The following is a 17,225-nucleotide window of genomic DNA, read 5'->3' as shown; positions in this document are numbered from 1 at the left end:
ATGAGCTCTCTAACTCCGTCAGCGTTGATGATCCACGAGATTGATCCGACCGTGAAGATCTGGCTAGGCTGTGGGAGGGACGAAGAGCTTGCGGAACATACCATCTTGTTTGACATGGAAACAGTATGCACACCCCTACCTAGCATGCCAACTGTCGATAGAATATCATCAGCAGTCCTCTAAGGGGTATCCCACGAAGATAGATTCATCGACAAAGATGCATGTAATCGAGAACAAGAAGGCAATAGAAACACACGAGTTAGATAGGTTCAGGCCATCAGTGTGACGTAATACCCTACTCCTGTGGTCTATTGGATTGTATTGGCTATCGTATAATATTACGTGAGTTTGGAGGGGGTCCCTGCCCACCTTATATAGTCTGGGGGTAGGGTTACAAGTCGGTTAGATCTAGGAGATAACCAGAAAGTAATAACAGATTACAAGAATCATGGGATCATACGTATCCTAACAGATCTTGTAGTATCTTCAGACTATCTTCCCGATGTCTTACGAGAGGCACCAAGTAGTGTCATGCCCCGCAAGGCTTTGTCTTGTGGGCTGGGTCGCCCCTGGGGGCGCAGCCCATGTGGTCTGCTGTGGGTATCCGAGGTCATACCCCCCACACTCCATCAATGGTGAGGAAAAAGAAGGCACCTCCAGCCACCACATCGATGTGCCCCCTAGACATATTTGTTAACCCATCATAAAAATCTTGAAGCACTAACCAGTTATCAATCCCATGGTGCGGGCATGCTTGGATGTAGTCCTGTAGCCTTTCCCATGCCTCTAGAATGGATTCCGTAGCATTCTGCTAGAAGTTGGAGATTTGTCCTCTCAGGGCATTGGTTTTGCCCATGGGAAAGAACTTGGCGAGAAACACCATGGAACATTTGTCCCACGAGTTGACAACTTCCCATTCCTTGTAGAACCACTATTTTGCCTTCCTCGAGAGGGAGAAGGGAAACAAGCAGAGCCTGATGCTTGCAGGCTTGACGTCCTTGATGATGATAGTGTCATAGAGCTTGAGGAAGTGTTGGAGATGTGCGTTCGCATCCTCACTTGGCAAGTTAGAGGACTGGTTTGCCTACACCATCGTGATGAGGCCGATGCGGAGCTTGAAGTTCCCATTGTCGGTGTTGACAACCATCCCAACGGGCATGTTGGCAACAACGGGGATGGAGTAGTCGTGGAGCATCTTAGCCATGCTTGGAGTAGCGGATGGTGCGGGGGTGTCTAGTTCGTCTGTCGGTGGAGTGGTAGAAGAAGAAGTGGCACGAGGCCATTTCTTTCTTAGAAGTGCCTCTAGATTTTCGATGTAGCTTTCCGGTAGGTTATAACCGGTCATACACTGTCCTGTTTTCATCCACAATAGGAGAAAACAAGCAAACTTAGCCTGCATAAACAATGGCTACCTTACATGCATATTATCATGGACATGTCCTACTAGATTCATTAATCAATTATGCCTTCCCCGGCAATGATGCTAGAAATGTTTGTTGGCGTTTCTTAGCGTCACCACTAAGAATGGGGTTAGAATCCATCCCCGACAATGGCACCAGAAATACCGATTAGCAAATCCAAGCATCGTTACTAGGTTTGTATCCCCAACAATAGTGTCATAAGTGCCTTGTTGGTATTACTTAGCAACATCGCTAGTGATCAGCAATGTCACTAAGTAATAGCCTTGATAGTTCCTTAACAATTTTAGATATTTATCCGCAAGCGCATGGAGCTATCATTGTAGCATTTCAACCGAAAGTATTCAGGGTATCATTATTTATATTTTCCCAAAGGAAGGCACTTGATTAAGAGTCTAGTATGGATATGAACGTGAATAATAATGCTTGCAAGTACACTAATGTTTATAGCAGGGGTAAAACGGCAATTTCAAGATAGTGGACACACACTTGGCATTCCTCAAAGGATAAAGTAAAGAGAAAGAATAAAAGAATAATCCAAAGTCAAGCAGGCATTGGTCTAGTATAGTCATACAAATATTAGTTAATGATCATACAAATTACATAATTAGTATTAGGGCTAAGTGTGAAGCAGGTCGAGAGGCCACCGAGTACTAGTCTGCCAGGAACCTCATATGACAATTTAGACTCCTACACCCTAGTCGAACATGGGGGATTACAAGGGATGGACAGGGTTGTCACCACCTGCCGCCTACTAGCTCAACTGTGGAAAGGGACAATGCATTCATCTGTCTCTCCATACCCAAGTACCACACTTGCGTATACAGAAACTACCCAAATCCCCCTGGGTCCCTAACCCTATAGATCGACAGGTAAAGGACTTGGGCACACCTGACGGCACGATGAACCGCCACCTCAACTTAGCTCTAATTCTGATTATATAAGTCATATGCGTGGTTAAGCATAAAGTTAAGTGTGCTACTCTCATGACACACAAACTATAGACTAGTTCATATATCAAGATCATAACACAATAACTATACTCTTGTTCATAAGTATGACTATAAATGTAAGATGAGAGCTTGACTTTGGAAGACCTCATATTTCTATTTATACCCAAAGGTCTCTTCTTCGAAGGAGCCAAGCTCTCCAAGGTAGCTTTGCCTTTCTCTAAAGCTACTAAAAAGTAAAAACTACAAGTACTTGAGATTGAGGTGTGAGAGGTGTTGCTCAATATGGTGTGTTGTAGAGGGGATACCCCTCTATTTATACAAGGAGCTAAGAGGTGTTGGAGGCTATTCCTGGTGGGAGGACCAAGCTACACCGCCTCTGCATGGAGGCATGCCATCGCCTGAGCAAGGAGAGTGTTGGCGGTCACTAACGATCAAATCTGACCGCCAATTAAAGTCTAAAACGGGAGAAATAAACAATCTTTTGACACATATGCCTTTACTATTAACCTAGTTCCACTAGTATTGGAGAAAACATGTTTTGTAGGACAAATATTTGAATACAAACCAAAAACTTGCTTGTAAAGAACATGGAAGAGCAAACAAAATTTATTTAATGATAAGAAAAGGTGAACTAATCTATACTATTATTAACATGTATATAGTCAAGCACATTATAAAGGATAACTACCGATTTACCTTCGGCAAGGGCTCACCGTTTAAAGTCCAATGAGCGGGACTCTTCTCCTTCATTTCTTGCTTGATGAAGGTACCTCGATGCCTGGAGAAGTAGGTTGTACCTTTTTTGGTCTCCACACCATTTTGTTGGATTTAGGTGGTGTGGTGGTAGTCTTCGGAGCTTCTTCTTTTTGTTTCCACACCTTATCCTTTTTGGGTGGTGTGGGAACAACCTTTGGAGTTTCTTCCTTTTTCTTCGGCTTCTTCTTTTTCTGCTTCGTCCTCGTTTTATTTTCTTTATTTTTCTTGGCAAGGCTATCCACCAGTTGAGGTTGTATTTCAACCTCCTTTGTGCCTTATGGATTTGACCCGTACTTGATTCTGATCATGAAGCATTGCTCCTACCTGGGCCCAAAAGTCAAACTTGTCTTCCTTTCCATTGATGTCAAAGTGGATTTCTCTAGCTCCAACATCAATTTGAGCTCCCACGGTGCTAAGGAAAGTTCGCCCAAGGATGAGGGGCAATTCTTTTGTAGTTTCCATGTCTAGCACCATGAAATCAACTAGGATGAAATATCCCTGAATTTTTATAGGGATATCTTTAGCAACACTAGCTGGATAGCGGACCGTGGAGTGGGCCAACTAGAGCATCATCGGCTTAGGTGCGGCGAGGTGGGTGAAGTTTAGCTTGTCAAACACAACCTTGGGCATCACGCTGACACTAGCCCCTAGGTCGCACAAGGCATGATCAAACTGCTGGGTGCCAATGGAGCATGTGATTGTGGGGCACCCTAGGGTCCTTTTTCTTCTCAGGAAGATGGTTGAGTATAGCTACGCTACACTCTTCTGTTAGCTTGACGACCTTCATGGATGGCAAGGGTCATTTGTTGTTGATGATGCCTTTGATGTATTTTGCATAGGAAGGTACATGTAAGACGTCCATTAATGGGACACGCACATGTATCTTCTCTATCATCCCCACAAAACGAGCAAATTGCTCATCCACGGCACGCTTCCTTTTCTTGTGGGAAACGACAAGTAGCTTGTATCAACAAAGTCTTGTGGTGCCGTTTCCTCATCTTCTTCTTGATCTTTTTGTGTTTTTGTCGATGGTGAAGGTCCTTCCTCCTGTTGCCCTTGTGCTTTTCTTGATTATTGTTAGGATTTGGTGGATCACGAGTGGACTTACCACCCCTTGTGGTCACCGCATTGACTTTTTCAATGGAATTCTCAGGTTGCCCTAGGATTTTCCCTTCATTATTAACAGGAATGGCAGCAGCAATTTGAGCTAACTTTGACTCTATCATTTTGGTAAAGCTCAACTGATTTTTAACAGAGGAAGATAAACATTCTATTTTAAAGTTAACTATTTTCTAGGATTTTATCATTATGAGTTAGCTTTTTAGAAGGTTCTGGAGCCCCTCGTGCCCCTTTAACATGGGCATGAGCCCCTCGTAGAAGTTCTGGAGCACGAGGGGTGTCCACTATCTCACTAAAAAGCTAACTCATAATGATAAAATCCTAGAAAATATTAACTTTAAAATAGAAGGTTTATCTTCCTCTGTTAAAAATCAATTATGCTTAAAAATATGAGAGTCAAAGTTAGCTCAAATTGCTGCTGCCATTCCTATTAATAATGAAGGGAAAATCCCAAGGCAACCCAAGAATTCTTTCAAAAAGTCAATGCGGTGACCACAAGGGGTGGTAAGTCCACTCATGATCCACCAAATCCTAACAATAAAGCAGAAAAAGCACAAGGGCAACAGGAGGAAGGACCTTCACCATTGACAAAAACACAAAAAGATCAAGAAGAAGATGAGGAAACAGCACCACAAGACTTTGTTGATACAAGCTACTTGCCGTTTCCCACAAGAAAAGGAAGCATGCCGTGGATGAGCAATTCGCTCGTTTTGTGGGGATGATAGAGAAGATACATGTGCGCGTCCCATTAATGGATGTCTTACATGTACCTTCCTACGCAAAATACATCAAAGGCATCATCAACAACAAATGACCCTTTCCATCCACAAAGGTCGTCAAGCTAACGGAAGAGTGTAGCGCAGCTATACTCAACTGTCTTCCTGAGAAGAAAAAGGAACCTAGGTGCCCCACAATCACATGCTCCATTGGCACCCAGCAGTTTGATCATGCCATGTGTGACCTAGGGGCTAGTGTTAGTGTGATGCCCTAGGTTGTGTTCAACAAGCTAAACTTCACCCACCTCGCACCTACACCGATGATGCTCTAGTTGGCCCACTCCACGTTCCACTATCCAGCTAGGGTTGCTGAAGATATCCCGGTAAAAATTCAGGGATATTTCGTCCCAGTCGATTTCGTTGTGCTAGACATGGAAACTATGAAATAATCACCCCTCATCCTTGGGCAAAATTTCCTTAGCACCGTGGAAGCTCAAATTGATGTTGGAGCTAGAGAAATCTGCTTCAACATCAATGGCTTGGAAGACAAGTTCGACTTTTCGGCCCTGACAGGAGCAATGCTCCATGATCAGAATCAAGTATGGGCTGAATCCACAAGGCATAAAGGAGGCTGAAATACAACCTCCACTAGGTGGATAGCCTCGCCAAGAAAAATAAAGAAAATAAAAGGAGGCCAGGAGCAGAAAAAGAACAAGCCGAAGAAAAAGGAAGAAACTCCGAAGGTTGTTCCCACACCACCGAAAAAGGATAAGAAGGTGTGGAAACAAAAAGAAGAAGCTCTGAAGACTACTACCACACCACCCAAATCCACAAAATGGTGTGGAGACCAAAAAAGGTACAGCCTACTTCTCTAGGCACAGAGGTACCTTCATCAAGCAAGAAATGAAGGAGAAGAGTCCTGCTCATTGGACTTTAAACGGTGAGCCCTTACCGAAGGTAAATCGGTAGTTATCCCTTATAATTTACTTAGACTATATACATGCTAATAATAGTGTATATTAGTTCACCTTTTCTTATCATTAAATAAATCTTGTTTGCTCTTCCATGTTCTTTACAATCAAGTTTTTGGTTTGAAGTATAGTTAGCGTGCGATCATACTTTCATAGACTTTTCAAATTAAGCATGGTGCTTAGGTTGATTAGTCTACCTTGATCAGATTAAACATGATGTTTAGTTTGATCATTGTTCCAAAACTACTAAATATAGACATGGGAGAAATAAACAAAGAAAAAAAACTACAAGTAAAAGTCATATAAAATATATAAATAATGTACCTCGGAGGCAAAACCAAGCAATCTCAGACCATAGGCCTCAAGCTAGTTTGGTGGAGGACCCCGTAGAGATACCTTGTATCTTTTTCGTTTACGCATTTTATTTTCTATATTTATTATTTATCATATAAAAAATCTAAAAATTAAAAAAATACCGAAAATATTAATTCCACTCTCATATGTGTTTTAAGAATGTTTAGTTTCTCCTAAGTTGAAATGATGAATAGTTGCTCTATCTATAATTCATCTGTGTCTAGGCTGTAACTTAGTATTCCCCAAAATTTGAGTTTGTTGACTAAAAATGTCTCATCCTAAAACTTGAAAACTTATGGGATTGCAAATGCATGCTCCTTTTCTAAGTTGTTACGAGTTATGATATGGTACAAATAGAATTTACTATGACCTTGTTCTAAGAGAAACTTGACATCCGGAGATTTTACTTTCAAAAATGCTAAAATCTAAAATTCCTCAATAATTATGAATACCTACCAAGGCCATATGACATGATATTCATATTCAAACCTTAGTCATATGCTACTTGTTATTACATTGAGCTTTGTCAAATTGTTGTGACCCTTGTTGAGATTCTCGTCATGCACTGATGAACAAGACACACGTACCTACCAAGGCGGTGGCCAGCGAGGCCAGCCCTAGTGCGGCCGCACTAGGGGTGCGCCCTGCACCCCAACACCGCCTCTAGGGCCAACCTTGCTCTAGCGGTTGTGTGGCAGGCATGCAGAGGCAGCTTAGGGTGGTTTCCTTATTTTTCAGCACCAAACCGACCACCTCACTAGTATAAAGAGAGGGGTAGTGCTCATTCTCAAAGACACATCATTTGGAGCCTCTACCTCACTACCTTACTCTTGTAATCTTTTAGCTTTTAGTAGTAGTTTTGTGAGCTAGCAAAGCTATCAAGGAGGGACTTGGCTCCTTGGAAGAAGAGTGACATCTTATTATGAATACTATAAATAATTCTTCCATAGTCATGATTTCTTACTTACAATATAGCAATACATATGAACTAGACTATAGTTCTCATGTTATAATCATGATATATGAACTAGCATATAGTTTGTATGTTGTGATCTTGACATGTAGAACTTTATGTTTAATCATTCATATAACTTATATGAGTAGAATTAGATCTAAGTTGAGGTGGCAGGTTCATCGTGCCTTCAGGTGTGCCCAAGTTGTTTACCTATCAATCCATAGGGTCGGGGACCTAGGGGAATTTGGGTAGTTTCTATGTACGCAAGCATGGCGCTTGGGTATGGAAAAATAGGTGAATACATTTCCTACTCTCCTGGTTGAGGGGTAGGCTGGCAGGTGGTGACAGCCTTATCCATCCCTTGTAATCCCCCATGTTCGGGTAGGGTGTAGGAGTCTAAATTGTCATATGAGGTTGTTGGCAGACCAGTACTCGATGGCCTCTCGACCTATCTTGTACTTAGTTCTAGCTCTAACCATGTAATTTGTATGATCATCACTTGTTCTTTGCATGGCTATATTAGAACATGCCGGCTCTACTTAAGAATATTCTTTTGTTCTTTGTTTTCCTTTTATCCTTGAGGTTGGCTTAGATGTGTGTCCACTATCCTTAAATTACCATTTTTACCCATGTCATGAACTATGGTCCACTATGCAAGTATGTAATCTTGTTCATGCTCATGCTAGACTCTTATACCTTGCCCTCCATTGGGAAAATATAAATAATGATATCCTGAATACTTCTGGGTGAAATGCTGCAACGATAGATCCGTGCGCTTGCGGATATTTGTTGTAATCATTAAGACTATCATAGTTGGTGTTTATTAGCGGTGTCACTAAGGTTAACTCAATCTTAGTGATGGTGTTAAGAAACACAAACAGACATTTCTAGCGCCGTTGCCAAGGATGGACTTAAAACCTCCACACTTGGTGATTGCTGCTAAGAAATGCCAACAGGGATGCAGGGAGGCGCCGATAGGGGATCGCCATCCCTATGGGTCAGCCGCCCCCTAACCATGTCCCCCCGCCACTGCCTTCGCATGGTGGGTTGTGGGGTAGACTTGGATCACTCCTTGGTGGTGCTTTGCCCCGGTTGAGTCGAGTTGATGGGCGTCTTTGTTATTCCTTTGCACAAATCAGGGTCGGAAAGCACCTTTCGGTGAATTTCTCTATGTATTTGTGTTTGTGACCTGCAAAAAATAATATTCTCCAAATACATGTGGAACTTGGTTAATAGTAAATGCATATGTGTTTAAGATTGTCAATTTCTCCTCTTTTTGTACCTTAGTTGGCCAGTCGGATTTGATCGTTAAATACTGCCAACATACATACATAGTTATTATATATTTAGTACTTAGTATATATGTAGTAGTTAGTGCATAGTATACATTTACTTAGTTAAATACTAGAGACCTTCTCCTTAGTATTTAGTGTCTAATTTGGACTAAAGGAATTGTGTTTGGATTTGTGTCTAAACTAGATGGACAACCTAGTGACCATATATCATGAAGGCACCGTTGAAAGCGATCGCTATGGATATGTTGAGTTTGTTGAGATGCAAAGTATGCCTGTGTTATTCAATGACAGACCTTTATTTAGTGAGTTGGTTGCAAGGGCTTCGGGAGGAGCTACATTGCCATGGAGATGATGATGATGGCATTGTAGTTGAGGGTGTACTTCACCTAGGTTGCGCTCCCAACATCCTAAGGTGGATGATCCCAATTGAGTGTGCGGGTCAGTGGGAGAACTATGTGAGATCGGCTATGAAGAGCCAGTTGCAAAGTTTGGACTGTGGTCGTGTGTCGGGTGTTACTTAATCCCAACCTTCATGGGTTTTCTCCACCAATGGGTCCTGCATGCACACATTGACCCTTCCTGTCCGGGAACTTGATATGGATGTGGAGGTTACTGCCACTGGCTCCCAATGCTCAATCTACCCCCAATGAGGTCCATATTTCTTAGTTAGTTGGAGATGATTGTCGGACTCATGATGTTGTGGTAGATTCTCCTCAGGAGATCCCTTTGACATAGAATCATCCAAGTAAGTGTCTTATCTGCATCCTTCTTTGGAGCTTACCCCCTTTGTTTCACCCATTTGTCTCATTCTTTCCTTGTATTTCTGCTTATGTTGTAGGAAACATTCCTAGGCATTGTGGATGTACCTCCTGTTGATGTGCAAGTGCACTATGAAGATGGATTCAGTGCCTCCAATAGTGTGGAATTTATGAATGATGTGAAGCCTTATGAGATTGCAAGGGTGGCTGATTCTGATGGATGATAGCCCTATTGGAGAGCTGATGGAGAGTGACATTGAGATGTTGAGGCGTATTTTCCCCAGCCACCATGATCCAAGAGTTCTTGAGTTCAGTGATCTTGCTCATTCCGATCAGGCATGTGTAGAAGGACGGGATGATAAGCTGCTAGAAGCTCCTAAGGCTGGGCCTAGAATGGTAATTGAGAAGGGGAGGGTATTCAAGGACTCCCTGCATTGATGAGGTGGTTGCAGTAGGTTGTAGTGATACTGCAAAAGACCTTTACAAAGTCCTGCATTCATATACCGACTACTTCATGTGATTGCCTTTCTGACATGTAATCTTGCTTTGCCTAAAATGTAGGTGGCGGCCTAGAGACTCATAGCTTTCACTTGTCTTTCGGAGAGATGACAGTTATGCTTCAGGATAGTCAGAAGATGCTAGGTCTAAGGATTCACGTTCTGTAGTGATTGGGCCGTGTAGGTCAGAAGGTTGGAGAGCACGAGTAGAGGCCTTCCTTGGACGAGAGGTTCTTGGTGGTGAACAAGGAGGTCACACTTCTGGAGTTCTAATCTCCTAGCTTCGGTAAGAGTTCACATAGTGCCCTGATGGGGCAGATGACTGAGACAGTTGGGTACTACTGTAGGGGCATGGATTCTACACCTGTTTGCCTACGTTCTCTTCCCCGACGCAAAGGGGACACTGCGTCATGGATGTACATCCACTACCTCACTGACTGGGACCAGGTGGGTCAGTACAGTTGGGCCTCTGTAGTGTTGGCTTTTCTTTACTGGCAACTTTGCAAGGCATGTCATCAGACTTCATCCTCAGCCTCACTTGGTGGATGCGTCTACCTACTACAGTTGTGGATGTGGTCTCATCTACTAGTTGGCCGTCCTGAGGTTTTGCCTTGTCATGACTGGTTCCTAGGTGTTCCTCCATGTTGACTGTTCCACAGTTGCGTACCTTTGGGACCAGGTTAGAGTTTCACACGCCAGGGTATGCTGAGCGTACGTAGAGTTCACAAACGAGCTAGACATGCTCATGGCCTCTAGTGTAAGTAAATATTATTTCAAATGCTGGTTTTCATATGGTGTTAGTATAACATCTTACATGTGGTTTTGAATTGTTACAGGTTTCGTGGGAGCCGTACGATAAAGAGGGGCAATTCCTTTTTAGTTGAGCGACATGTGTGGGTGGGACGAGGACCTCTACAGGATGAGGTGCCCTCTAATCTACTTCTATGTTGTCGAGTTCCACCTGCCACATAGAGTTGCACACCAATTTGGTATACGATAGTTTTGGCCACCAGAGCCATTCTTGACTTCAGTTGACTTACACAAGTAAGTGTCCTGCTATTTCAATTGTCCCATACATGACACTGAGCATTTTTGTCCGTGAGTCAGCGATAATGACATGCGTAACTTCCTAGACGCAAGCTTCTAAAAAGTCAGGAAAAAATAAATACGTGAAATGCTGTTGGTTAACATGATTTTGTTCAATAGAGACTGGCACGTTGGCTATGCCGTGCGGCTGCTTGTTGTGGTTGTAGGACAGCCATGACACTAGATGTGCATGTTCCTTCCGCAGGCCTAGGAGGCTTGGGTTCATCTAGCCACGCACCTATAGGGTCCATAGGCCATGGCTGTTGCATACGAGGACGAGGACGAGGAGGAGGTGGACTAGAGGGACGAGGTGATTGGGCCATCTCAGCTCATCGACTGCTCCTTTGACATAGCCTTCGCAGCCACCAGCACGTAGATGGCGCTCGCCTACCTGTTACACTCCTAGGCACCGACACTCTTGGTAAGGGCACGGGTAAGACTAGGAGGCGTTGACGGAGACTAGTTCTTTTAGACCATGGTACTTTCACCTGTGGACTTGTGGTAGGATGTTATTATGGACTATTATGGACTTTGTGGACTTTTATTATGGACAATTATGTATTGTATGGACTACTATTATGGACTGTATGTACTATTATTATGGACTGTATGGACTATTATGGACTTTATGGACTTTAATTATGGACTGTGTGCACTATTAATATGCTCATGGATATGGTTTGAGATGAATGTGGTATATATTTGTATACTTGTACATGTTGTATTGTGGTCATATATTCATGTCATATTTGTTTATAGATTTCATACGAAAACAGGGGAAACTCTGCCGAATTTTTCTGGCTAATGTATATTTGTGCAGTACACCTATAGCATCTAGTGTTTTCAGTGATTTATCATATCATCAGTCGTATCATACATAGACTTTCACAAATGAATTGATTGCACGTACGAATCTAGCCTTTTTAGTTGAGTTTTCAAATAGGCTTGTTAGTCTGACTTGAAATAGTGATTGCAGTATGACTTCGAATAGGCTTTTCTGTTGAAGAATCTAGGCTTTCCAGTGTTCTTCGATGTAGGTTTTTCAGTGATTCTAAGTAGGCTTTCCAGGAGCATTTACAACGCAATACAATGGCTACTAAACCTGCCTCCGCCTATATATACGCATTGCGGGATGCATTGCTAACCAAAACCAAACGAGTATTTGCTTTCATTGGAGTAGCAATGTCTGGAGGGTCATCTAGAGGGAAGTGTTTTGGCACTGGGTGAGGAAAGGGGGGACGAAGGGAACTCCCATTGTGTAGAAGGGGTCGCTTGGTCCTAATTTCTTTGAGGAACCAGTGTATCATTTTCCGCCCGAGAGCAAGAGTGATTTAACCAAAGAGAACCCTCTTAGAGGATACGATAACCGAAAAGAAGATTGGCCAAAATGCTTGCATGGTGAGGACTGCTTAGTGCAGATGTTCAATGAGGGGATGGATGGAGGTCGTAGTTTCATCAAATGCCCACGAGCATTGGTAATTGCTATTAGTATTCGTTTGGCACTACAACTTACATGAGATACTCATTACAGTCTTCTGAGTCAGAAGAAAACTACGGGTTCACTAGGTGGGTCGATCCTCGTCCAATTTATTCGCATCAGCAGTACATCTACTACCTGCAGGACCATATTTTTGATCTAGAAAGGGAAGTTAGCAGCGGTTACAAGGATGATGAAGAGGATGACAACAATGATGGTGCCGGTTCACTGGAACCACTCTTCAATGATCCATATTGCACCTGCCCTACTCACAAGAACAAGGGGCCTCCGCCGCCACCCCCGCCACCACCTCCACCAACACTAGGAGGATACTGTAGAGAAGGTGCAACACAATTTGCTATGTAGCCACACTACTAGGAGGAACCTATCTAATTCACATGCTATATCCATGTATTTGTTGTTTGGTTTAATTACCTAAGGCATGTTAGGTTTAGTCCAGGACCTTTGTATCCTTATTTGGTACATGTTCTCACATGCCATTTTATATGTTTGTTGTTTGGTTTAATTACCTAAGGCATGCTAGGTTTAGGCCAGGACCTCTGTACCCTTGTTTGGTACATGTTCTCACATGCCATTTCATGTGTTGTGCATGTTCAACTCTGTACTGCGCTACTTGGTTAGCTTTTATTTCTAGTACAGTGAACTCGTTCGAGTACCTCTGACAAAATTAAAATGAATATTATGACCACAATAGATGAAAACAACAACACAATAAAAAGTCCAATACTAGGAACAGTAAACAACACAATGATAATAGAAGTACATGCCGACAAACTAAATAACAGCAAAACATGGCCTAAGTATGTCCACATTTAAAGTGCAGTACATGACAACATAATGAAATATCCAAGACTAGACAACATTGTTCATGAATAAACCATAGAACTAGCAAATCATGGAGACTACTGAGTGCAACAAGGCCACTTTCCCTTCCTCAGGGCATCTGGATTCTCCTCCATTGCTGCTTTTCGCTCGACGCGCATGCTCAAGCTTCTCCTCCCTCTCCTCCTTGTACGCAGCAACACACCCCCTTTCCTCCTCTTCCTTGTGCTCTTTATCTGCTGCCTCCTCTTTGCAGTCTCTTCTCCAATATCTCCAGGCGCTCCGCATCCCACTCCTTTAGACCTTGCAGAAGCCGCTTGTTCGACTCCATGATCTCAGTGTCGATCCACTGCTCAAAGTGATAAAGCGGTGGAGGGGTCTGCAATACATGCAAATGGTAGGCACCAAATAAATCAAGCATTATTTCATATGACACAAAATAATTACTACACAATATAAATTTCTCACCATCAAGTTAATACGGCGCTGACGAAGTGGAGGCTCAAACGTAAAATTAGCACACATCCAATACCTCTGCCTATAGGTTTCCTCTTTCTCAGAAATGTCTACCTTGCAAGGATCACCGCAAAAGCACATGGGAACTGGAACACCACTAGGCAGAGGCTTTGGGTCGAATGCATTTCCAGTCAACAGGCCCTTCCTACAATTGAACCAATTTCTTTCTAATTACCGAAAGCAATCAACAATAAATCCTAAACCTAGGCTTTTTTATTTCTTGCACATCAATGAACCCATAATAGAACAAGTTGGACAGAGGTTACCTTTGTTTACTAGATTTGCCATGCCTTGGCATCTTACGGTTGTATAATACAAATATTAATAATTGCTTAAAACCCTAAGTAATGACGTTTCTTCGGTTGCAAAATACAGATAATATATACCGAATCAATACGAAAAAGGAGGAGGGGAGGGACGATACCTTGCTCTCGAAGATCTATGGATCAAATCCAAGTTTTTAAGGTCCAATATGTCGATTCCTGAGGTTGGGCGAAGTGGGGAGAGGAAAAACCCGAGAGAAATGAGGAAGAAAAGGAAGAAGGCTCGTCCAGGAAAGGGTGGGCATCAATTTTAAATGATACCACGGCGCCACAGATCTTGGCGCCGAGCTTGGCGCCATGGACTATGGCGCCAAGCTCGGTGAAGATATGTGGCGCCGAGTCGGCTGCCAGGTCACCGCCACGTCTTCGGGCACGCCAACGCCCGCCCAAGACCTAGGCGATAGAGTAATTGGCGCCAAGACGTGTTAGCACGTGGCGCCAATTATTATGGCGTCGAGGTCTGAGTCTATTTTTTTCAAAGGATACCGCCGGGAGTGTATTTGTGAAGAACTTTAAAAAAAACAAGAAAACAAAAAATTCGGCTACTGGGGGTGGCTGGGCACACTATGTAGGTGGTGGCGTAGGCGCTGGCGCTTTGGCGGCGAGCGTAGCCATCATGCAAGAGCAGTGTACGGGCCGACACGAGCAGGAGCGGTGTCCCACGGGCCACGGGCAAGAGCACGCATGGACGCAGCGGATAGCGAGTTAGGCAGCACAGCACGAGGGCAAGATGCGACCAGTGAGCACCAGACTCAGCCTCGTGCCTACAGTGGCTTGGTGCTGTTACTGCTGTAGCGCGGGCGCTCCCAGGATAACGAGTTGCGCGACAGTGCGACACGGGCGCATGAGAAACGGTTTCATCATGTTTTCTTCCGTTTCGTCATTAACTTCCACACCAAATTTTCTACTGAGATGATATAGAATTTAATACTATGAAAACCAGTCTGCAACTGCGTGTTAAGGGTCACAACTCAGAACGAAGAACACACTGGTGGTTATGTTTGGATGGCAACCGGATGTGCAAAATTGCTACTTTCGTACATTTTCACTGATTTGAGCAATCCAAAGGTGGTATACTGTACCTTGCCAAAGAAAATAAAAACTTGCATATATATATATATATATAATGTACATACTACCTCCGTACTAAAAAGTAAAATCGTTTTGGACAGCGATATGGTCTTTAAAGCATAACTTTTACTACTTATTTTTATAAAGATATTTATCAAAAAGTGATTTATGTAAATTTTTGTGAAAGTATTTTTCAAGACAAATCTATACATATGGTTTTCACATTTCCAAACTCAACGACTTAAAAGTTATTCATGATTTATTTTCTTAATGTTTGACCTAAGCCTTGTCCAAAATAACTTTATTTTTTTAAGTACGGTGAGAGTATGTTGTATGGCAAATACGAAGACACATTTTTTTTCGAGAAAAAAGAGTAAGCAAAGCAGGCGTGTTCCTGCTAATTAAGGTGATGCATATTTTGGAACATATTCTGGAGGTCTACGTCCCTGAGCATCTAGCTAAGGAACGAGCCTGGAGCAAATGTACGTCCCGAAGGCGGGGATAGTGCTGGCCTCAGTGAAAACCACGGAAAAATCCGTTGACCAGGTCGGCCACCGGATGGCGGCGAAATGGTACACGCGGCCGATGATGCGGCCGGCGCCATGGAAGGGGCGGCCGGCGCCTCTGCAGGAACCACGGAAGCTGTGGCTGTGGCTGCTGCTGCTGCTCCTCCTCCTCCTCCTGTGGAGGATGCTGCTCCTCCTGCTGTGGCTGCTGCTGCTCAATATCCTTCTCCTGCCCGTTCACCAGGCGGCACTGCTTCCTTACCTGGCCCTTGCCCTCGCCGATGAGCACGTCAAGCATTCCGACCTTCTGCATCGTCTGGGCGAACTTCTGCTGCCACAGTGCTTCGTTCCGGGCGAAGGCCTCCACCATCGCCTTCGTCTGTGGGTCCTCGATGAGAGCGTTGTCCGAGGTGAGCAGGCCGCGCCGGGCGAGCAGCTCGGAGTAGTACGCGACGTCGAGCTTCTCCCCCGTTTGCGCGTCAAACTTCACCTTGGGCGCTTGCTCGGGGTCATCGTCGGGCTTCCGCCGCGGGCACATCTGTCGTAGCCACTTGGCATACTCCGGGTCCAGCGTTGGGTCGATGTCGGAGTTTTGGGAGAAGTTGTAGATGCGGTTGGAGAACATAAAGCAGTGCGCGCCGCCGATGGAGTGCGCGCCGGAGAGCAAGACAAGGTCCTCCTGGGAGAGGCCTCGCTGGTTGAAGAGCTCGGTGAGGCGCGGGACGTGGTGACCCGGCACCGGGAAGTTGCCCGGGAGGTCGTCCATGTTTGAGCGCATGCCGTCGCGGCGTCCCGCCACGACGTCGTATCTTGGGAGGCCCGCGGCCACGGCGGCGTCCCGCGCCGCGAAGGCGAGGATATCTGCGCAGGAGACCGTGCCGGGGCACATGCCCTCTAGAGTGGACTTGGCGATGTCGATGGTTCTGAGGCCGACGAGGGTGAAGCTGTTGGCGGACGACTCCTTCTCTGGGACATCGCCAGCGGGCGACTCGTCCAGGAGAATAGAAGCGTCGCAACCCTGCACGCACAGAACCGGCCGGCGGCACAGGCATATGGGTGTACACCAACAGTCACCAACCCACAACGATAGGGTGTGCATGCATGCAGTGCATAATAAGCGTGAGCAAATGTGAGTGTTAATTAGGGAAGTTACCGTGATGAAACAGTCGTGGAAGAAGAGGCGAATGAGGCCAGGGGAGATGCCCCGGTCCATAGCGATTTCGTTGTTGACGATGTCGTTGATGACTCCCTCGGCCTCCGGGCAAGTCTTGCCATAGAACCCCACTTGCAGGCCGCCGACGATCAGCGCATCGACGGCCCTCAGCTGGGTCGCCGACGCCAACAAGGTAAAAAGGAACAGCAACGTGTGCCGCGACATGTCTCGCATGGTCTGGATCCCGCCTCCAGCGACGAGTTAACTTCGTGTTTATTAGCTCGCATGACGTTGTGGGACAGGAAGCTTAACGACGAGCTTGATTGCAGGGAAGGGCGGACCATGGCCTACACATTATTTAGCCTCTTCACTTTTGTAGAGACCGTGCTAATAATAGGCAACAAATAAGGTCAAATTTGCATCCAATATTATATACATTAATTAACGCCCTCCCCCTT

The 17,225-nt window shown here is 44.6% G+C and overlaps 1 protein-coding gene and 1 non-coding gene across 2 annotated transcripts; one reads left to right on the top strand and one right to left on the bottom strand.

Moving 5' to 3' along the window:
* The first annotated feature begins 734 nt into the window (after window positions 1-734).
* On the top strand, window positions 735-841 carry LOC136525097 (small nucleolar RNA R71). Its single transcript, XR_010776422.1, has one exon. It is a non-coding gene; the product is annotated as a small nucleolar RNA R71 (small nucleolar RNA).
* A 14,641-nt stretch (window positions 842-15,482) lies between these two features.
* On the bottom strand, window positions 15,483-17,007 carry LOC136522985 (peroxidase 5-like). The gene is made up of 2 exons (XM_066516769.1): window positions 16,768-17,007; window positions 15,483-16,632 (listed from the first exon to the last, which is right to left on the bottom strand). The coding sequence occupies exons 1-2, from the start codon at window positions 16,999-17,001 to the stop codon at window positions 15,622-15,624; spliced, it is 1,245 nt and encodes a 414-aa protein (XP_066372866.1). The 5' UTR covers window positions 17,002-17,007; the 3' UTR covers window positions 15,483-15,621.
* Between the last annotated feature and the right edge of the window lie 218 nt (window positions 17,008-17,225).

The sequence above is a fragment of the Miscanthus floridulus genome, chromosome 18, assembly GCF_019320115.1.
Source record: "Miscanthus floridulus cultivar M001 chromosome 18, ASM1932011v1, whole genome shotgun sequence".
NCBI classification, from domain to species: domain Eukaryota; kingdom Viridiplantae; phylum Streptophyta; class Magnoliopsida; order Poales; family Poaceae; genus Miscanthus; species Miscanthus floridulus.
The sequence above is the reverse complement of the archived record's forward strand: the minus strand, read 5'-3'. Positions and strand labels throughout refer to the sequence as shown.

What these genes read in the sequence shown, in the direction of transcription:
- LOC136522985 (XM_066516769.1), bottom strand. Translation starts at nt 17,001, where the DNA reads ATGCGAGACATGTCGCGGCACACGTTGCTGTTCCTTTTTACCTTGTTG. An exon ending in TCCACGACTGTTTCATCACG is followed by an intron (nt 16,633 to 16,767) that starts GTAACTTCCCTA and finishes CTGTGCGTGCAG; the next exon opens with GGTTGCGACGCTTCTATTCT.